Source organism: Maylandia zebra, linkage group LG15, assembly GCF_041146795.1.
Source record: "Maylandia zebra isolate NMK-2024a linkage group LG15, Mzebra_GT3a, whole genome shotgun sequence".
Lineage (NCBI taxonomy): Eukaryota > Metazoa > Chordata > Actinopteri > Cichliformes > Cichlidae > Maylandia > Maylandia zebra.
Window position 1 is genome coordinate 24,882,240 of NC_135181.1, and position 23,122 is coordinate 24,905,361.

At 41.1% G+C, this 23,122-nt stretch overlaps 1 protein-coding gene across 2 annotated transcripts in view; it reads left to right on the plus strand.

Annotated features, from left to right (window-relative positions):
- Positions 1-7,262: 7,262 nt before the first annotated feature.
- The window catches only part of senp6a (SUMO specific peptidase 6a), a 29,570-nt gene continuing 13,710 nt past the window's right edge, over positions 7,263-23,122 (plus strand). Inside the window, exons 1-8 of one of the 2 annotated variants that reach the window (XM_004561062.4) lie at positions 7,263-7,422; positions 12,957-13,050; positions 14,926-14,989; positions 16,242-16,348; positions 17,761-17,904; positions 20,476-20,546; positions 21,377-21,468; positions 22,681-23,077. In XM_004561062.4, the coding sequence (XP_004561119.1) occupies positions 7,392-7,422; positions 12,957-13,050; positions 14,926-14,989; positions 16,242-16,348; positions 17,761-17,904; positions 20,476-20,546; positions 21,377-21,468; positions 22,681-23,077 (1,000 nt within the window). In that variant the 5' untranslated portion in view covers positions 7,263-7,391. The remainder of the gene's footprint in view (positions 7,423-12,956; positions 13,051-14,925; positions 14,990-16,241; positions 16,349-17,760; positions 17,905-20,475; positions 20,547-21,376; positions 21,469-22,680; positions 23,078-23,122) is intronic. The other variant, XM_004561063.4, reaches the window with a different exon arrangement.

The window sequence follows — 23,122 nt, forward strand, 5'->3', positions numbered from 1 at the left end:
TCCCATTTAATTCAGGTTACGTCAACGTATGATTTCGAATTTGTTTCTTAGTGGGATCACTCAAAAAGATACAGATGGATTTGTGTGAGACTTTTACAAGAACTGAGTTAGTTCAGCTTAGAAGTCTTAATTTTTGGAAGATGGAGAAAAACTGAAAACATCTTCTCAAATACATGTCAAACTGAAAGAGTTTAGAAAGTTCTAATCCAAATCCAGTCATGACCCTTTGAGATGTGGGAACTTATTTCATGCCTTAAGAGGTATGTAGTCTCACACGTGTTTGTTGGTAAGATTACCTCAAAGCAGGTGGAGAAGAGAACCTATTAGACCTTTTGGTGCAGACCTGGATCTCTTTCTTTAAAGCTCAGAAGCGAGGCCTTGACTCTAATGGATGTCTGAGTGCGCTCTGCAGACAGCAAGGAACGTCCGGTCCAAATGTGGCCCACATCGGCAGCTATCTCTGGGCCACGTTCACGAGTCTGACTCAAACCAGCCATACTGCCACCTGATGTGTGGATGCACTCATCTATAATTAGCTTGCATGTCATAGAAGTTACTTGCTAAAATAAATGTCTTCTGCTTTCCTTATATAGTCCCATGGAAACACTGCTGCAATGGAACAGGGTCAGTGTAAGGTAACGAAGGGTTATCTTGAACCTTGAATCATGCAAAGCAACTTTCGTGGAAATAAGAAGAATAGGTTGACGTTAACATTATCACTCTGAGTGGTGAGATATTCCAGCACAACAAATCGAACAAATCGCTGGTAAGTTCAACACAAGACGCTGGTGGGGAAAGTGTTAAAGATGCTGTGGTTTATCTTTGCATCATGATACTGGTACAGCGCCGTCGCTCACTCATTCGTCACACCCAACCTTCCTCCTGCACTCACACAGTTTGGTGCCACAGCTCGTGTTTTATCTGTAATGTTCCATTAATTTGAACCTCTGTGGGGACCGCAGATGAACGAGAGAACTGCTGCCATGTGATAATCATCTCACTGCTTCCACACAGAGGAAGGCAGTGACTCAATTTACTGTAATGAGCTCTGAACATCGCTGTGGATAACCAGGGCTGCAGAGGACTAAATATACTTCAGGTGACTGAGGTAATAACCTTTTCTTTTTTCACCTGAGGAGGAATAGGATCGTGGCAGGACAGCTGGAGATATCAAAATTTGCTGGAACATTTTTTGGGAATTACATTTTTTAATATCCTTCAAAAACAGTTTCACAGTAAGGTCCAACCAACATGAAATGACACCAACCGAAACTCACTGATCATCTTGTTTTTCTTAAACTAGCACACGGATACATTATGCAGTTATACAAAGAAATTTTTGCTGCATTTTACACATTTTTAGCAAATATTTGCTTAGAAAACACAATGTTGTGTATATTATAAGCAAATATTGCTTTGCTTTGGGTTAAAATGGTATTGGTCTCAAAATAAAAGATAAAATATGTGGTTATAAAACAAAAAAATAAACACTTAATGACTTGTAAGGCCGGGTCCACAAGACGGATGATGCCACCCCCCTTGTTTGTTCAGACTGAGCTGGCCAGGAACAACCACCAGGACTGGCTTAGTCTGGGTTCCTCACCGAGGCCCATCTTGCCTTGGAAGACTCTACCAGGGGGAAATTTCCCACGACATCATATCTCCAGGGAACACTCAGGCACACAAGCCACTGCACCATCATAGGATGGTGATTAGTACAAGCTCACAGTACAGATTCTGCTTCTCCACATCAGCTGTGGTGGTTTGAACATCTGACCCACATACAAGGCCTTAAAAAATCAGGCCCCATCTTATCTTAATGACCTTGTAGTACCATATCACCCCATTAGAGCACTTTGCTTTCACACTGCAGGCTTACTTGTTGTTCCTAGAGTATTTAAAAGTAGAATGGGAGGGAGAGCCTTCAGTTTTCAGGCCCCTCTTCTGTGGAACCAGCTTCCAGTTTGGATTCAGGAGACAGACACTATTTCTACTTTTAAGATTTGGCTTAAAACTTTCCTTTTTGCTAAAGCAAATAGTTAGGGTTGGATCAGGTGACCCTGAATCCTCCCTTAGTTATGCTGCAATAGGTGTAGGCTGCTGGGGGATTCCCATGATGCACTGAGTGTTTCTTCTTCTTTAACTATGTGTTAATAGACCTCTCTGCACTGAATCATACTTGTTATTAATCTCTGGCTCTCTTCCACTCTCTTCCTGTCTTCCTTCTCTCTCCCCAACCAGCCGTGGCAGATGGCCGCCCCTCCCTGAGCCTGGTTCTGAGGTTTCTTCCTGTTAAAAGGGTGTTTTTCCTTCCCACCCAGTGTTTGGTCATATGATTGTTGGGTTTTTGTCTTATGTATTATTGTAGGATCTACCTTACAATATAATGTGCTTTGAGGCAAATGTTGTTGTGATTTGGTGCTGTATAAATAAAATTGAAATTGAAATTGTCCAAGATGCCCTTTGGAAGCCTCTTAGATGAAATGCTTGGGTTTGTTCAGCTGGAGAGATTAAGTCTCATGAAATCAGTTCAACAAAAGCATCAACCATGCCTTCAGTTCACTGAACATGTAATGAGCTCAGGTGATGTTGTATGGAAACCACAGGCATTATGCTTTAAAACCTCCTGTTAGTGATCCAGTCAGTAAATTCTTTTAATTAGTTTCATATTTTCTGTTATTTCATTGGGTGATATAAGTTGCTCTTTGTCTGTCCCCTCACCCAGACAAAGAACTTTATCTCAATCTGCCTTTGAAGACCCTGCCAAGGACAAATTGCCTCTGACAATATACACAAACCCCTCCACTCCAATAAGGTGGCGATTCACAGGGGGGACCACCCTCCCCTATGGTCATGAGTTCTGGGTAGTGACTAAAAATTAAACCGTAGGTACAAGTGGTTGAAATTAGTTTCCTACTCTCCCTTAGAGATAAGATTAGGAGCTCAGTTGGCTGGGACTCAGAGCTTCAAGACCCAGAACTCGCTGGAGGGATTACATGTCTTGACTGGCCTGGGAATGACTCAGTGAGCTGGAAGAGGTGCCCGGGGTGAGGGAAGCCTGGGTTTCTGTGCTCAAACTCCTGGATGGATCTTCTGTCTTTTCCACCACTCATAAAACAATTAAAACAGTGAACTTGTTTTTAAAATGTATCATCTTCAGGTTTATTTCATTTCTCTCATTAGTCATCCATGATAACGGTTGTGTTTGATGTGTAATGCATTAACAGTACATATGATCTGTATTGTTAGGTTGCCTGGGTCGTCGACCCAGTGTTTCGTGTTTTTGGTTGTTTGATTTTGTTTATTTTATTATGTTCTAGTTTTCTTTGTCTAGTGGGTTAAAGGAATATTCCAAGTTTAGGTTATCTGAGTGGTTCATGTTAGGTTGTTTATTCCTTGCATTTAGTGATTAAATTTTACCTCTCTCAGTGTCTAGCCATGTCTTTGGTTCAGTCTGTGTGTTTCCTGTCTACTTTGATAGTCCTTGTCCTTTGTCAGCTAAGTCTGCTTTGCTTCATGTGTCTTGTTAGCTCTGATTTGTCCAGGCTGTGTTACCAACTTTGTGTATTTAAGCCCTGTGTTTTCCTTGGTCTGTGTCACAATCTCCATCATTCTAAACTGTGTGTTGTGTCTGCCAGCCTGCCTGTTTAGTTATTTGTAGTCACAGTTTAGTTCGTTTTCTGCCGTGTAGCAATAAATCTAAATTTGAGTTCACATTTGCCTCCTGGAGTCTGCATTTTGGGTCCATTCCTGCCTGCCGCACACAGCCCTTGACACGTATTGGTAGTGCTGGGGTAGGTTTCTGATGGTAGGTTTAGAAGCAGGACCAAAATCAGTTTCTGCTTTACGCCCCATAAAACCTTGGGCCGGCTCTGGATCGATGAAAGGCTGGATGGAAGGATGGGCAACCTTTTGCCTCTTTTCCCTTCATTCTACTGTTTAAATTTCACAGAGGAGAGGTCTCACAGTCACGACATTTATTTATTTTAATTTTAAGAGGGTTGTAAAGTTTATTTTGAAAATCTATTAGTATTATAGTCAAATACAGCTACATCTTTAAATCTGAAAACGAGGAGTTTAAAGTGCCTCTGACTGTATGTGCGGCAGAGTGTGAAATCACTGTGCAGGAATTTTTGCAATGACATCATAATTTGTCTCAGATCTATGAGGAACATCGCCATCTAGCTATCGTCGCCGTCTCTTCATGAAACTACAGAGTGCACAGCATGAAGAATAAAAGGGGAAGCGGGAAATCTTATCTTTTGACCTATCAGGATAAATCATTAATCAACACACCTGTCTCTGACAAGAATTGTTATAGAAATTTAAAATGAAGTCATATTTTTGTCACATTACCTCAGTCTAGAAGCTTTTCTTTTCTTAAATTCTGGTTTCAGAATTACAATCATTTTATTTTATTTTGTTTTGTTTTGTTTTATTTTTATTTTATACTGCCTTGTTTAAAATTGGGATACCTGCCGGGTTTTTTATTTTATTTTATTGTTTTATTACTAATTCATTACTTTTATTTTTACTAAGTGGTAATCTGTGAGTGAACATCTATAAAACACGGATTCAGGATAAATGCCTTTTAAAAAAAAGAAAAAAGTTGTATTTGCTTATGTCGATATATGTGTAGGTCAGCAGTCGGCCAATTCACAAATAATGGAAAGCTGAACATCCGTAGGTTACTTTCAAAATAAAAGTCAGCCTATTAGTCATTTGGTGTTTCAGTAGAAGTGATCAAACGCGTGTAAAATTAAGATACGTCTCTTCATATGCATGTAAATACACTTAATTGTTTTTCTTGTACATTTTTTGTTTTCAAAAATAACAACTGAAACTTTATTTTATTTGAAAAATCAAAATTCAAGCAACTCAAACTCACCTGTTTGAGTTAGTGATATTTTAATGATAATTTTGTGACTCAAATTTAAAAAGAACAACTGTACTTGACCAGAAGCAAAAAAAATCTGCAAACAGTGGTTAAAGAACTAATAACACAACCAGAAAGCCACAAATATGATCTAATCTTCACTTTTACATGTAATTAAATGTGTTTACTTGTAACCTTTCTTTACAAATGTACATCCACACCCAGAGACAGGGTCACAAAGTCTGCAAGTGCTTTAGTTAGAAGCTCAGGTCATGATGACACGCAAACAGAGGCAGAACTTCAGCAGCAGCAGGCAGCTACACACACACACACACACACACACACACACACACACACACACACACACACACACACACATATGCATATGTGTGTGTATGTATATGCATATGTGTGTGTACTTGTGTGTGTTGTTTAAGATAACAAAGAAAGAAAGAAGAAGAGAGTAAAGCCTGAATTTCAGCACAAGAAAGGATATTTTTTAAATTTGGAACTGACTAATGGCTGAATAAACTTTGTCTTATAGCAATCTTTCAGTCCAACATGTAGTCTCAATCAAACATAACCACACTGAGGTATAAAGACAGACTTCAGCACGCCAGAATCCTGTTTCACAAAGCAGTGCTCAGAAGTGCTTGGCTCATTTGTTTGTTAAATATTGGAAAAGTGAAGTTTGTTTGCACCGGTTTGGCCAGAAGCGCAGCTAAGGGGTGGCCATGGGTGCCTCTGACCCTGACCCCTTCAAAACAAAAGCATAAATCATGAATAACAATTTTTATAGAATGTTGGGATTATAAAGAGACTTCTGAGAACTAACACAATGAAAAGAAACTTGGAAAATGCTGGCCACCTCACAATGACTGGCCTGTTATTCGGATGGAAGGTCTTAGAGCTTATATCTCACAGCAACTGCTCTTGTAGTACATTTAAATTGTAATCTTAGAACCTTTATTGACACCTTTAAACTTTAGCAGCTCCTTCAGATTTTTTATTAATGTAGATTATATAGAAAATACATAAAATAGGCTATATGAACTACTGTATGTAAATATGTAAATATACTACTTGGTCCACAGTAATTTCCAGCAGGGAAAAATCTGTTTATGTGCCACCACCAAAATAACAAATGATACGACTCTGGCCACCCGTGTGACACCACAGAGTTATACCGCTTCTAACTGAGGAACTGGTTTTGTAGAGCCACTTCTGCCTAGAAAACTGAAAATACGCAGGCTTTATGTGTTTGGCTCAAAGGTTTCTTTTATAATGTAAAACTCAAGATAAGCCAGATGCTTAGTTAAAGATTTTTGAAACTCAGAAATTCTCTCTTCCTTGGTAGTAAAAGAAGACAGAGAGCTTTAAAAACTATCCAGGAACTAATCTCTGTCACATTAAGAAAGAAAGAAAAAGTGTTTTTTTCATGACACTGCGGTCGCGGGAAGCACTGCGGGAAGCGTATCTGTAACCGGAAGGTCGCCGGTTCGATCCCTGGGCTCTCTGTCCTGGTCGTTGTGTCCTTGGGCAAGACACTTTACCCTACTTGCCTACTGGTGCTGGCCAGAGGGGCCGATGGCGCGAAATGGCAGCCTCGCTTCTGTCTGAAATGACAGTCTGCCCCAGGGCAGCTGTGGCTACAACCGTAGCTTGCCTCCACCAGTGTATGAATGCGAGAGTGAATGAATAGTGGCATTGTAAAGCGCTTTGGGTGCCTTGAAAAGCGCTATATAAATCCAATCTATTATTATTATGAGAACTCTTGGTGGCTGGCCAGGGTAACATTGGTGAACGTTGGGTGGAAAATTGATCAATTTGTGTGGTGTTTTTGGAAATGTGTTTCCACAGCTTCAGTGGAAAATGTAATGTTTTCATTGTAAAATTACACCGTTTGTCCTCAATAACCCTAAATGTTTTGGGGTTTGTTTGTTTTTGTTTTATTGTAAATTTACAGCTTTAATCGTACAAATTGTTAGTGTTTTCCTGCTGAATTTTACACTTTTTATCTTCTAAATTTACAAATTTATTCTAATTTTTTTTGTCATGACTTTGGCACTTTTTTGTAAATTTACAAAACTGATTTTAAAAAAATTAATGTTATCTCATAAATATGTATTTTTTTCTGCTAAATGTACTTCTTTAACTTTTTTTTAATTTAAAAGAACTTTTCTCGTGTTTTCTCGTGAATTTCTTTTTTATTCTGTAAATTTACAACTTTAAGCTTGAACGATGTGAGGTTTTTTTTCCACAGAAACAAAAGTTGTTTTTTGTGAAATTCGCATCCTTTTTACGGAATCGTGTATTTATTTATACCTAGTACACCGTGGTGACTATATTCCATTTTGTTTAGAATATTTTATTTTGAAAGCATTTACGCACACTTCCGGCACCGAGGTGAATTTCTGCAGCCTGAACTCCGAGCTGATTGTAGGCAGCAACATATCTGCTCTATTGAGTGCGCTGATGAGCAACACTATCATCCGAGGAGGATCATGGACTAAACATGGCCCACAATAAGAGCTTTTTCTTTGAAGGTAAGCCGTGACACTCTGCTCCGTGCTCCGGCCGCCCAGCAGCTTTTTTACCCACACACAGAGGCAGGTTCTGGCCGCTCTGGCGTTGAACACCATCGGTCCAAATTACGTGTGGAACACCAGCGAGTTATGGCTAGCATTAGCTCGCTGTTTAAACACATTTATCCTCACACACACGGGGTTGAACTGAGCGCTGCGAGGCCGCGGGCACAGACACACTTCGGGGCCCAGAGGGGGAAGTTGAGACACGTGCAGTCCAGTCCAGTCCGGTTCGGTTCAGTTCTGCGGGCTTTACTGGACTCTGGGCTTGCACAGTCTGAGCTAGCGACCCCCTCGTTAGCGCTGACGTTAGCTGGGTTTGCAGTGTTCAGCGACAGGCCTTCCTGTCTCTGCTTGGCAGCTAGCTCTAACAACACGTTAATACAACAGGAGAAAGATGCAAAAACACCCGAGTGACACACAGAAAAGCGGCGAAAATGACACACGCAGCGCCCAACCTAGCAGGGTAACACCAGCCCAAGATGTTAGCATGCTAACTGTAACATTAAAAAAATGTAAACATTAACCCACCGTGCTTTCTCTCTGCCCTTCAGCTTAAATTCAGATTGAAAATTGAACTCTGAAGGGCTCCCGTCACTCACAGCCAGGTGGTTTACATATGTCGGTTAATGCCTTGCTCACCGGCTTTCTGAAAACCACACAAAACAGATTTTATCTGAAGGTGGTGCCAAGCAGTTAAGCTGTCTCCTCATGAAGCAGCCCTTTTTTTTCTTTTCTTTTTTTTACCCTGGAACAAAAAATAAAACGTATATCTTTTTGTTGTTATTATTGGGGGCATTTATTTATGTATTGTTCAGCCCATCCAGTATGTTACATATGGCCCGTGAGGTTTGCTGTTATCTTTTTCTCATTGAAAAGACTGAGGTTTAAAAGGGATAATTACATTAGTGAATAATAAAATTCAGATAGACTCAGCAAGTTTATTTTGGTCGATTGTTGAGAGTTAGGAGAACATTTCATAAAAGCCAAAAATCACATTTTAGTCCCGCAGGCTTGGGGCATTGTTTTTCTTGGCTCGTGGGCATTCAGGGGCTGATTGGTCATGTTTTACTGGGCTTGGGATATTACACCTGCAAGCGCAGTTGGTCTGAGCTACCTTTTTGTTAAACAGAAATATGTGCTGAAAAAAGTGGATTTTTCCAGCTTTTGGGGACGTTGATGAACAAAAAAGGCCTTGTTTTGAAGTAAATGAGGTCAAAAAGCACCCTGCTGGTGATTTTCCTTTATCTTTGGGAGGCAGCAACATTTTCTGTTTACAGGGAAAACCTTATTACTGTTTCGATTAAAGCTTTGCAATCAATCAAAATTCAAACTCAACTGGCTTCCAACAGTGATTAAAATAAGATGATTAACGTCGTTCATCTTTAGCTCTTCTCTGAATCCTCAGTCAAACTCCCATAAACAATGTGGCAAGTTCATTTAAGCTTGAGCCAAAAATGGTATTTAAACCAGATCATTTGTTTTTAAATGATTTCATTTCAAGAACTCTGTCAAGGAACAACAAACATATAATAATAACTTTATTTTGTGTAGCATGATTTAAAACTCTCAGCTAAAAAGTGCTTTGGTTTGGATTAAAAATATATTTAACAAATATATGTAAATTATCAGTGTTTCAGTCATTGTTAGATACACACACACACACATTAGAACAAAAGCCGTAGACAATGGACAAAAGAATAAAGAGAAGCTAACCTATAAAATAATTGTTTAGTTCTTGTTAGTAGCCGAGCTACAGTGTTAAGGACCAGTTGAAGATGAGCTAAGGAGGACTGAGAGATGCATGTCAAACAGACAGTAATCGAAATGGGAGAAAATTAAAGCGTGTACTGGAAGTTTCAGATTATTTGGTGTCAGTAAAGGACTGATTTTAGTGATATTCATTTCATTCATTTAAGAAACAAAGACTGGATAAGCCTTGAGATGTGAGCTTTAAATTTGCACTTCTGGTTAAAAATGACAGCAAGGTTCTAAGTAGATGATTTGTTGGCGAGGGGGCAGAAGAACATCAGTTTTGCCAGGATTGAGAAAAAGTAAATTTGAAGACGTTCAGTCGTTAATGCCAGTGATTGAGGTAGGAGAGTCTCTTAAGGTTGTTTGGATTAACAATAAATTACAGCTATGTATCATCTGCATAGAAATGATGCAAATTGTCTTTGAAACTGTCCTGGGGTAACACATACGAGGAAAACAGTGTTGTTCACATGTGAGGGATGCTGATGACAACCTTAATTTTAGTTCTGAATTTTTCTTTTCTTCTTTCACTAGTATGATGGGGGAAAAAATGTCAGAGATGCCAAACCAGTTCTGTAATCTGTCAGTGAGTTTGGTATGGCCAGAGATGTTGAAGGCTGCAGATAAGTTAAGATTGGGCCTTCATGACTCCCAGTTCATTCTTATCTCATCCTGGACCTTCATGCAGCTTCTCAGGTCTTTCTGTATTGAGTTAGTTTTTCAGTCTTTTAACTGCGACCTGCTGGGGGTACATTTAGATGGGGCAGGGTGGCGTTTTTAAAAGCAGGTGGAAACCCTGACCTGCTTTTTGTGCAACTGAACAATGGAGTTGGGGTATGCATCTGTTGACAGATGGGAAATCCAGAAAGTGCTGCAGAAGTAGAACAAAAAGTTTGAAAGTGCTCAGATCAGTGCAAAGACATTTGTTTACACTAAAAACAGCTTTAGTTTTAATCTCTGTTAGTGCAGCTTTTTGAGACTGTGAGTTAACTACCCCACAAACTGTTGTAATTCTTTTTTTTTATTTAAATACAAATATAGCCTATATTGTAATTTAAAAGACTAAAACTAGCACAGAAACAAAAAAAGATCTAAACTGAAAAGAGAAAATCTGCAGGCATCAACTGAAGCCCAACTGGCCTGAAAACAAACTCAAAATGAAATAAAAATTAACGCAAATACTAAATACAGGTAAACGTAGGAAAATAGAGTTGTTAGCATCGATACCCCACCTGGCTTTTTAAATCAAGATCAGAATAATATTCCCTCCCTTCCTGCTTAATCTGGGAAATGTCATGTTCTTAAAAAAAATCTCAATCTTAGTAGAGGAATTGCAAGCGTTGTAACCCTGAAGCTGCAGGCCAGGATTTGATGTCATGCTGTGGATCTGTAGAAACCGATTTCAGGACTGTGCTTGAAGTGTTTCAGGTGAATGAACTGGGTGTTTATTATGGGGGGAGGAGGGTCCCTCTGAGCTCATTTATGATTGATAATAAGCTGTCAGCTGCTCAAACATCTGTTTGGATAATTCCTGTGTGACAAAGATGCTTCCCAACCCTCTATCGTGGATTTGTCCTTCAGGAAATCTACTGTTAGACCCCCTGCAGTCCAGATAAATGAGCGGAGTAAACCTCAAAGAATTGAAACGGCCTCGACTCCCTGTTTTCTGGGGCATTTGTTGTGATTTATGAAGCTGGGAGACGGAGCCAATGTGAAGCTTGCAGAGTGTGTGTGCGGGGTCGTCTCTATTAGCTGGAAGAGATAGGAACAGGCTCAATTAGGTTTGTGCAGGATTGAACTAGATGAGAGGCAGCTGAGGCAGGGGAGCTCTGGAAGAGTAATGTAATATGTGCATTTGAATTTTAGCTTCTTTTTTCCCCCCCTAGTCATTTAAAAAGACCCATAAAATGGACAAGTCACTAAAAATAGAGCAGTGTTATTCCTTACAAGATGAAAATATTCAGCTGCTTGTCTCTCCTAATCCTGGCCTCAAGTTTTATGCGGGACACTTGGGGGGCAGTGGCCTCAGAATTAGTGTTTGTTGGCGGTAGAGCTTTAAAAAAGCATGCCTGTATGAACCGAGGGGACCTAATTGTTTAGCTGCTGGGCCTGCAGCCAGACGGATAACCTGCATTAACATGATGCCATCAGTTTGTCCACTTTCTGATCCCCTAGATGGAATAAATCAGCTGAAATGCAGCCTGTTTAATAACTGTTAGGTTTGTTTTTTCCTGGTTTACTGAAGTAAAATTCTTCCACCTTTTGAATTCCCTGCTGGGTGCTGTGGTTTTGAAATCCGCTTCAAAGTAAATCGGTTAATTTTTGGGGGGAAACAGGAAGTCAAGCGTTTGTGGCGACATCCAGCAGATGTTTTTGCATTGGTATTTGTCTCCGGTGTTTTTGTTTTTGGTCAGTGATTCAAACTAATATGCAAATTTTAAAAATATTTTTCTCCCTTGAGGAGGTTTAGGGACACACAAACACCAAAATAAGGTATTAATTCCTAAGAAGGTTGCATGTCACAGCATGACAGAGAGAAGGCGCGAGTTTAACAAAACAAACACAAAGGTGAAGAAAAACGCGCAGCTGACATAAAAGAAGCTCCGTTCCCCTTAAACTTAATATGGGTATTCACATGTTTAATGAGACTTCGTGGAGAAAGCTGGACGCTGCTTGAGGCTTAAGCTTCTTGTTAAAGGATATAGTGACTGTTCCAGGATAAAAGATGGCTCTAAGCCGGTTACCTTTCTAACCAGCAGCCGCTTGTTTTCAAAATGCCACCTTTCTGAGAAAAATTTGAGCTATAACTCAGTTTTCAGAGTATGTACTGTATTTTTAAAAATGTGTTCTGTGAACAGTAAATCTCTTTGAAAAGCCTCCCAGATTCTGTTTGCCAGGCTGCCTGGAAAAACAGATTTTTATTCATTTTAAATATGATTGTGCAGCTGTTTATTTTAACCCCATAACTCATGGATAATGCAGAGCATGGACAGCTGCTCACTGTGTTTTATCACATGAAACCTGTCAAGTTAAGGTCACTGGTAACAGACTACTTGCATATGTTTCTGTCAGTAACACACATCAGACTCGCTGAGTTTACTGTCACATGTAGTGACCGCTGAAGGTCCATCCTGAGATGATGAATCCACAGCAAAGCTTAGCTGGAGGCATTAAACTGCCTCTGACATTCATTCATACATTCACAGACATCAGTGACGTCTTTACGCACTACAAACCTCTTTACCTCCAACCTTCAAGACTTGGTACAAACATTTAAAAGCAGTTTTGTTTGTTGGAGGAAATGTCAGACATCTTCTGCAGGACTTCCAGGTTATTCCCACTGATTTGAATGTAGTTTCCAGTTGCTCGTAAAATGAATGAATTCTACTCTCATGTCACAGGTTATCACATTTGGCATCTGTTTAATAATCTTTATTTAGAGACACAAATTGGCATCGTTGTCACACTTTCTCATTGATGCTAACGCAGTAATTAAGTCTGTAAAATGATTAGAAATTTGCTGTTTGATCACACTTCATTGCAGTGACGTGAGTGTATTCCTGTTGTCGCCACGCTGCAGCAGGTTCCCGTCTTTGCTGATTATTACCAAGCTTTTCATATCTTCTAGGTGAAAGGATCAGCCCGTGAATTGCGGGGCATCCTGTAAATGGTCATTTCAGCTAATGCCTGTGTCTTGTTTCCGTGCACTGACATGAGTCTGATTTATTATTCAATTCAAGCCCTGGATAGATCAGAGACCAGGCGAGATGGAGGGTACAAGCACAACTGGAGCTTTTCTCTTTCTGGTGACTGTGAAGAGGAAAGGAGACATGAGTAAGCACTTCTCCAGCCCTCGTTTTCAGCACCACCATCAGCGCTGCACTGCACTGCACATACAGGAAAAAGACCCCAGTGACACCCCTGCTGCTGACGAGCAGCCTATTCCCCACTGATTATGAGTTCAGTGGTGTTTTAGCGCAGCAGACCTGAGCAGTGTGCTATTGTAAACCTCTGCGTGCATGCACATCCTCGCCTGCTAGGGTTGGACCGATATGTTGGCTAATATTAAACATCAGCGACCAGGATGGGTCGCAGATTTGTAAAGGCTTCCAATAATAGGAATGTAAAAAGCAGGACATCAAAGCAACTGATGATTAATTTCTATTTAATAATTGCTTAATGTTCTAAAACCCAAGCAGATGTTCTTTTAATGTCTTAATCTGAATGGGCAGTAGTCCAAAAACAACACAGCCACCATGTATACTATATACTGTCCTAACGCTAAAGAGGAACACGAAGCATTCCTCTTTAGTGTCATTTTAGGACTTAAGCTAAACTACAAAGTCCTTGTTAGATGGCAGGTAGAATGGGAGTTGGCACAAATACATAAGCACCAACAAGAAGAATGGGACAGTAAAGCGGGTCCTGAATGTTAAAGTGCCTAAAAATTTGTGACTAACTTCAAAACAGAGTCACCTCTGGCTCCAAAAACCAACATAGCAGCGGCTAAAATGTTAATTTTTTGACTAGTTTACCAGCCGACCCTCTGGGAGGCATGGGGCAAATTTATTTATTTATTTTTTTTGGGGGGGGGGGGCAGCTTCCTGTGGATCTCCAGACAAGACTTGGTTTTCTACTAAACCACCATCATGGTTTTGAGATTACATTTGGTTCATTTTGTGCCTTTTTTTTTGCACTTTGCATGCAAAAGAAGAAAAATTTGTTAGTCAAATTTGAAAACCAAACTGGGTGCCAAAAGTCCCATCTGTCTGCATCTGAGGGATCATACGCCCATCCCTGGGACTGAGATTTGATCTAAAATTGCTGCTTGCTCTAACAATTTGAGTTTGAGTTTTATTTAAAGTTCCTTCTTTTTAAAGTTACCAATGCTGATTCAGAAATCAAATCTCATCCCAGATATAAAAACAGTTTCTCTTCATTTATTATTAGTTGGCATATCTAGTAAAAATAAACTCAGCCTTTAGTGTTGAGATCACTTGTCTAAAGTTGAGGTCCACAACCTAAAACAACACACCCATTTAAAATTAAAAATGTAATAAATAAAAAATGGTGAAATGTTAGTTGCAGGTTGGATTACACCTGGAAGAATTGACGTAGCCACCAAGGCTACGTCCACACTAGCCCGGATAGATTTGAAAACAGCGTTTTCGTCCACACTAGCGTTTTCAGTTGTTTTCACAGAGTTGTGCGTCCACTCTCGAAAACTGATACATTTGAAGACTGTGCGTCTTCAAATGTATCAGTTTTCCAGAGCGTTTTTCTTCAGGTAAAACGCCGTCTCAGTGTGGACGGGAGGCCAAAACGAGAGAAAACGATGTGTTTTTGTTTGAAAACGCATTAGTGTGGACGTAGCCCAAATTAAAAAGAACAAAAGCGTCAAATTGGAACAAGCTCATGTTTTCAGATTTTCATTGATTAAACTTTTTTTTTTTTAAATAGCTTCTAATAAATTTTCTGTCTGCCTCTTAATTATCTCTGCTCAGTCTGTGCTAAAATGAAGGAATACAAATAGTGGAGTAATGAAAATATATCGGTCAAACCCTACGACCCACTTTGTCCCCATTAAAGTGCAAACGTGTTATTTTATACCCACACGGACACATTGAACAGCCTTTGACAGGCTGAGTGTTAAAATATGTTAAAGCCGAGAATAAACATGCTTTTCATCATGTCCTCTTTTCCTCTCAGTGCGAGTGTGGTGAGTGTGGAGGACATGGACCGGCAGCCGCTGAGCTCCCCTGAGGGGAAAAAGGTAATCTCTCTCTCTCTCTCTCTCTCTCTCTCTCTCTCTCTCTCTCTCTCTCTCTCTCTCTCTCTCTCTCTCTCTCTCTCTCTCTCTCTCTCTCTCTCTCTCTCTCTCTCTCTCTCTCTCTCTCTCTCTCTCTCTTTTCTCCCCGTCGCATTTCCTGACTCCCACCCGCCGGTGGCGTGGACTCCCAGCGGGCCGTGGTGCTCTTCGATCAGTCCTGCAGTCGGAGCAGACGATGCCAGAATCTGTTTGGCGCCCGGCGTGGCACCCGAAGGACCCCGGCGAGCTATGAGCTCAGGCTGCCGGGGCGTCGTGGGAGTCGATTTTAAGGGCAGCTGATGATGATGTTGTTGGGGAAAATGTGAGCTCTTGGTGGGCGTTGGCCTGTAGTGATTCTCTCGAGGATGAGCTTGCAGTCAACTGGATGTTTTTTAATTTTCGAGACTTGTGTGTAACATTGTCTTCATTACAACAGCGCTCATTTATGCCCGTTTCAAAACTAAATGAAGCCTATGAGGTTGAATGCAGGAAATCATAATTAAATGCATCACTGTCTGTTAATCAGTTTAAAACTGCTGTTGATGTCATTTTAAATGTTTTTTTCTGACCAGGAATCCAAAATGCTAAAAGGGAACATTAAGAAAATTGAAATTAAGAGAAATGACTGATTTTTGCTAAAAAAAAAAAAATGACTGGGAACACAGATTTGTACTAAAAGGTTCAAAAGATTTGCCACAACTGTATTCTAAATTTCAGTGTCTTCAGCACTATCTGTGGCACTATTTGTCAGTAAAATACTGACAAATCCACCCGGTTGGTTGGTGGTGCATTTTATTTACAAAATAATATTTATCCTGTATTCAGTAAGATTTGAAACTAGCAGCTTGGATCATGCACTGATCAGAAGACTGTTTACTGATCTCAGAAATGAATTGAGATGTTGGGTGGTTTTCCCATACACTTCTATACAGGTGAACTTCCTGAACCCAGAGTTGCTGTCCCCTACTGGTCGTTAGAAAGAATGCAGTTTAAAGGCACTTCCGTGTTGCTTCACATTTCAGATCTGGAAGCGAGTGATGTAATTCTCAGTGGCAGGAAATTTGTTGCATTGGGTTTCACAAAAGTGCAAAACTTTAAGGTTTACTGGTTTGTCTGTAGGCTGACTGTTTATCTTGTTTTGTCTCAAACTGCTGGCTTCCTTTTTTTTTTTTTTTTTTTTTTGGTAATAATAATAATATACGTCTCCTCTCTCCAGTCTCCCACTCTTAGGCACTTCACTCCCTCGGATTCCTTGAGGACGTATGAAAACCGGACGAATAATCACATGAAGCCTCTGACCAGGCTGGCACCTAAAAGGCTCAGGTATGCTGCGTGCTGTTTGTATAAGCTCTCTGTTTGCAGGCAATGGAGTCAGAAGTGACCACAACAGAGGGCGGAGTATTAGGTTATCAGATGATTGTAGCTTGGTTTGTTATAAACCTGCATCCATAAATCCCTTAAAAAGGCTCAAAGTCTCAAACTGCACAAAGTCTGATTAATAAGGACCATGTCAGTGGTTTGAATTCTCTGAAATGAAGTCAGGCCTCAGTGATAGACTGTAAGCCTTAATAAAGTATAAGTGTGTCATTAACATAGAATTAACCCCTTTGGCAGCTGGTGTGATGTGAATAATGGCTAAAATAGTTTCTTGTAGTGGGCTGTAAACATGTAAAGTTGGATACTTGTGGAGCCTCAGGTGGCTGTTAGCAGAACTACAGTTGTTGACTTCACTTGTTGCCAGCAACAAGACGAGACACGGGTGAACAAATGGAGGACGATTTAAATGTTGAAGCAGCAGCGACGGAGGTAGAGCTGGTGGAGGAGGAAGAGGAGACGCTTGTTAACAAAAAAAATGCATCATCAATCGTTTGGCAACATTTTGGATTCAACAAGGATGATATTGATCAAAAAATTGTTAAATGTAAACTCTGCAAAAAGACTGCGTCAAGTCAAGGTAACACAACCAACCTCTTCCACCACCTGCAGCACAAGTTTTTGTTTAAGAGTTTATAGTTTTCACTAGTCACATGGCAGTGCTTAGTATTTATTATACTTTTTTCTGTGTTCAATTGACATTTGTGTTTGTGACATTATTTGTTTACAAGTTATAGTACCTCAAGGCCTTAGCAGAGATAGGCCTTTGCCCATGATGGCATTACATTTGCACAATCATTGTTTACTTTGTGAATAGCCAATGTGAAACATATTTATTATTAAACTATTTTGTTTACAAGGGATATACATTTTTTAGAGAGCATGGTTACATATTGTATCCTACACTTTTTATTTTGTTCAGTTAATAAATCTTAACCACTAAAAGTACTTACTACTATTGTCTTCATTTATTTTCAGTGACATTTTACAGTCCTTTAAAGTGGTAATAATATAATTGCAATGAATAGGTCTAGGGGGAATAATATTATCAAAATAACTAGAGGAATTATGCTGCCTGCCACAGCCCCATCAAATGAAAAAAAAAAACAAAAAACGTTTGGTTTTTTTGGCACTTGGGGTGGTTATCGTCCATTTATCGTTATCGAGGTTAACTGCTCAATTTATCGTGATATTGATTTTAGGCCATATCGCCCAGCCCTAGTCTCATTACTTGAAACTACAGGCACACTAAAGAATCTTTGGGGCTGAATGTGGGTAAAAATATTTTCAGAGTGAATTCGTGTTTTGTGTCTCTGTCTTTGTGTTAAAGGGTTAATGTGTTCTTTCTGTCTCTCCTGCAGTGAGGGCCCTCTCACAGTCGTGGTGCCGTCCATGTCCAACGGACCCACACGCCTAACGTCTGCACCTTCACAAGGAATTTTTATACAAGGGCGCCACTTTCAGCACGCACAACTGCCCTCCGCAATAAGGAAACCAGTCCAAAGGTGAGACAGAGCCAGTCCGAGCAACTTCTTGTACAACTGCAGATTTGTTTTTTATTTTTCTCCTTTTTTTTTTTTTTCTTTCTGGCTTACTTGGAGATAGGGCTGTGCGATATGACAAATCTCATATCCTGATATAAGACCTTTATCGTCCAGACAATGATATTTAACACAACATTTTTACTTTTTCTGTAAATTCTGTGAATCTCGGGCAACTCGACTTGCGTGAAGTGGTTTCACCTGGATGATAGCTGCTCCCTTTTGCAGTCTTCTTGTATATGTGCATACATGTCACTCAATTACTGTAGCAAAAAATAATGGATGTAGACATTTTCTACTGTACCTGAGCACCCAGAGCGCTTCATACAGAGAAGGCTTTGGACTGCGTCCCTGAGTGTGTCCTGTGGGGGGTGCTGTGGTAGTGTGCGGCATCAGGCCTGTGGTAACGTGATGTTTGATTCTTGCGCAGCTACAACGAGTCCTCGGTTTGCTTTGATGCCGACAGGCTCAGACTCGTTCTACATTGCCTCTGGTCGGTGACTCTGGTCATAACTTCTGTGTGACAGAATTTCCTGGTGCAGCCCAGTGATGGAGCGGTTCTGGTCTTTTGTGGATGATGAAGTTCTCTTGGCTTCACTTTGTAGCTGAGAGCGATGTGGCTGGGAGGAGCATCGGCAAATGATGCCACGGAAAAGTGCCCAGTGTGAGGGAGCTGCTGGCTCAGCCAGAGGAGTTTAAGTATCTCGGGGTCTTGTTTGTGATTAGAGGAGGGAGCAGGAGATTTTTGCAGCATCTGCGCTGATGTGGATGCTATACCTCTCTGTGGTGGTGGAGCATGAAAGCCAAGCTCTCAGTTTAGTTGTTTCCCACCCTCACCCGTCGTCACGAACCGTGGATACAAGCACCCTCCAGAGTTTTCTTTGAAGGGTGTCTGGACACTTGGTCAGCGGGGGCTCAGAGTACAGCCGCTGCTCCTCTGCATCGAAAGGATGCATGGACGCCTCCGAGGTCCCATAAACACATCACGAACGTCTCCTGCACGCTCGATACTGCTGTTTATGTGTGAAATTTGCTTGAGCTATGACTTCAGGAATCGTGTTACCGGCCTCAGAGTGAGTGCTGCTTCTTACTGGAGTCATTCTGAAAAACCACCGTTTAGCTTTTACATCCCTATAATTCCACTGTTGGGAAACAGGCTGCGTAAATGTTCCTTAACTAGATAAAACTAAGCTGATGCTTGATAAGCATGAGATATTCTTGACAGTAGATGAAAGTAATTTGAATCTAAGAGATGTGCTCGGGTTCCTTTTATAGTCTTCCTGTGTGTAAAAGGAAGTGTGCTGCAGAGAAATAAGTTTAATTGAACTGCAGCTGCAGAAAATGAATTACAGTGCAGGACTTGATTGCATTAGTGAGATGTTTTTCTCTCTTGATTTTCATCTTCAAGCAGCCTTGATTTGAAGGAAAGGTAAGGCTTTGATCCGAACTAACCGGAGCTCATTTCATGGCCCTGGATCGTTGATCCTCTCATTTGTTTCTAAAGGTTTTTTGTTTGTTTGTTTTTGTGCTCAGCACATTTTGTCAGTTTTTGCTTTGCTTAAGTTTCATGACTGTTTGATGGAAACACTCTTTCCAGGAAAGTTACTCAGGGCATGTTTTTCACAGTTATTGTTTCATTAACGGTGTGAAGTGTTGAGGTTTTTCTGAATGAAGAAGGATCTCAACCTCCATAAAATACCAGACTGAAAGCCAAACTTGCTGGATGGTCTGTTTTACACTGTGTTGGAATTACTTTGTCACATAATTCCATTTAAAAGTGCTACCAGCTACAGCGGTCGTGTCACACTCCCCATATATACATAAAATTAAAAAAATTGGACCCCTGTGAAGCTGATGATCAGAGAAATTGTGCACATTGAAGAAGCACTCATGAAACTCGGCATATTTCTAAGATGTTTAGTTCTTGGAGCCTTTTGTTGACTGTTTGTTTTGTGCCGTTGGACGGTTATGAGAGGGGAAAATGAAGAACTTCAGTCCCATCCAAAGATACTGGGACAAAATCAAATGTAAACGGCTCTGGAAGCTTTACTTGCATGCCTCTAGTGCTCGGTCTCCATCGTAAATATCCCATCAAACACCTAAAACGAATTTTCTTCAGCCAGAGTGCCAAACCGTTCCGTTTGCAAAGTTGTACAACAGACTCTTTGTAAGTGCTCTCATCAGAAAACCTGGAATCAGTAAATATTTATCATTAATTGCTTCATAAATGACTTAATTTTTATGGCAGCATCTGTTTCTTGTGATTTTTAGCTTCAGACACTATCAGTCTCCGTGAGAGGTTTGTGTTTATTTTAAGCCCGGTTAAGCCTCTCAGTGTTCAGCCTGTTAATTATTTAGCCTGCGGTGTCTCCACCACGATCAAGATTATTTTTAAAGTTTCTCAATTTACAGAAAAAAAAAATGTCTGAAAGTCAGAGTGAAGATCTGGATTTGCTGAGAACATGAACTGCCAGCTTTGCCAGAGGTTACCAAAGTATTTATGTTTTGGTTTTTTTTGGTCCCCTTCTCCTGCAGAAACGACTTCACCACCACACAGCAAACTCTCGAGGTAGACAACATCGTCCTCACCTGCCCAGAGATGCCAGGTAACCTCACAGCACACTGAGCGCATCGCACTGCATGTTTTTAAAGACTTTCCCGAGATCAGGCTGCTGGCGATTACAGGCAGTTGGCTGGTGTTGAGTTTCGACAGGCACGCTGTGTTCCCGTTACCTGCAGAGAAAAGTGTGCGCGATGTGTTCGGCATCTGTGTGTGTAAGATGAGTGCTACTCGGTGTCTGTATTTGTGTAACGTTTGTGTAAGCGGGCTGCGTGTGTGTGCTCGCTGAGTGTGACAGCCAGCAGCGTCTGCAGGGCTACAGATCTGGGCTCAGCCTCCTCCTTGTTCCTGCCAGAGGACGAGGAGGAGGAGACCCAAGGCCTCCCACATTAATCCTCCAAGCTCCCGGCAGATGCAGGAAACTTAGAAAAACATTTGCTGAGCTAATAAATGCCAGGCTCTGAAGGCCATTGGGTTATTTTGCAAAAGATATTTTCAAAATAAAGTGTGACCTTGGAGAGGAAGGTTTTCTTATCAGTAGTTTTAATTTTGCCAGTTAAAGTGATTAAAGGAGCTCAGAGAGAATAAAATAATTTCGTTACGTGCTGAGGCATGTTTCACTGCTCATAATAAAACGCTATGAATCAATATTTGGACACCTGTGAGCGCACCGAGCATTTCCACTTAAAAATGTACACTTCTCCAGTCTCACTTAATAAGATCATGTGGGACTGTTAGTACGCGGCAGCTCGTGCCCGCTGCACTAGTTCGCCCTGGGTTTCGCCTCCCAGACTGCACACACGCTGCCTTGTCTTTGTCCAGGAAGGTTTTCAGAATGATGCCACCTGTTGATCCTTTTATGGGTTCATCTTACAGAGGAGGAGACCCTGAACATAAAACGTCGTGTCCAGCAGAAGAGGAAACCGCTGGAGGGATGCAGCTTTTCTTCGCAGGTCAAAGCAGCAGAGGTGAGGGAACCCAACACTCGGCAAACAGTCAGACAAACTGATGAATGTTTGGCAGGAAGTGGGTATTCGCCACGGTCTAAACTAACAGAGTGAAGAGCTGGTGAACAAATGCAGAGTTTATCCATCCCGTGTGGAAGACGTTAGATGAATTCATTCATTTAAAATCCGTGATTTATTTATTTTATTTATTTTTAAATAATAATGCGTCAACTATGTTGTGAAAGTGATGACTGTACAGTTTGCTGCCCAGCTGAAGCTTCATGCACACAGAAGGGGCTGCAACACAATCATTTAAACGAGAAATCAGACTTTTGGCTGTGAAATAATCGACTGTGGGGACAAAAATCGACACCACCCAACAGTAACAGAGGTGATTGCATGTATGAGGGGTTTGTTTTATCATTTTCAGTGGGGAAAAAACATTTTGTCACTCATCCTCAGTCTGAGGACCAAACACTACATCCACATGAATCAACATTTCCAGACCTGGATGATTCAGTTGAATCAAGACAAATTATTTAATGTGGTGTTTGGTCAGTTTTGAAAGCACTAAACCAAATCTGGAGTACAGGTGTCTTAGACAGTCTGTTAGTACTGCTAACTGCACAGTAAAAGTACTTCAAAAGGCTCCAGCAACACATCCTTTAGACAGGTCCACTAAACATCAAGCCTGAACACAAATGAACAGGCGAGTTTTCACACCTTTATTTCTATGGGGCTGACCCCCTGCTGGAGCCTCTGGTGGACATTAAAGGAACTGCAGCTATGTTAGTCTTGGCGGTTAAAGGTCGGAGTACATGTGTGAAAAAAAGCTTTAAGAGGCTGAGCTTGGCAGCTGTTATGTGTCACAGGAGTTGTAAAGTAAATATTGGTTTAAGATGCTGACTCAGATTCCTGAATGGGTAAATAAACAGTTTTTCCTAGTAAGGTCACCATATCTGATTCCATGTTATGTTCACTGCTTGCTTCTGCTGCACATAACTTTATTTTTTTAGCCTCTTTAAGTTTTGTCCACCTTCTTCCTTCTGATCCCGTTTAACTCGTAGTTTTGGAGCTGAAACAATTTCATTAATTCTCACTCATACAGACTCTCGTCTTCAGTGGAATAAAGAAGAAAATCTGTAATTAAATCATCTGCTTGTAACTTTCAGATTGTTGTAGTGACCAGAACAAAACCTTTTATCACCTCTAATGAGTGTTTTATGTCGGCAGCCTCTCCGGTCGACCGTCTGCTCGAGGATGTGTGTGAAGTGCAACAAACCGAGTAACGACAGCAGCAAGTGTCAGAACTGTGGGAACAATCTATCGACGCCGCCGTGCCAGCAGACTACGCTGCCCACCCCGGCCCTGCGGCCCTCCATCAGATCCCAGCCCTCCTCTGGACCAAACAGCCTGCAGCAAAACTTTTACAAACCGGTCGTGACCGCAAGGGTTCCCCGCGGGGACGCCCTGTCCACACGGCTCGCGACCACCAGGGGGACCCTGCTGCCTCTGAACAACGGGAGGACACCCCTGTTAGCAGGGACGTCGAGCTGCTGCGCGGCCAGAAACCCACCCAAAGCTACGAGGACGGCGACGGCGGCACAGCAGCACGAACTGAACGATCCTAGTGAGTAAAGCATCCGAGCTTTTCATCGAGCTTCTAGGTAAAGCA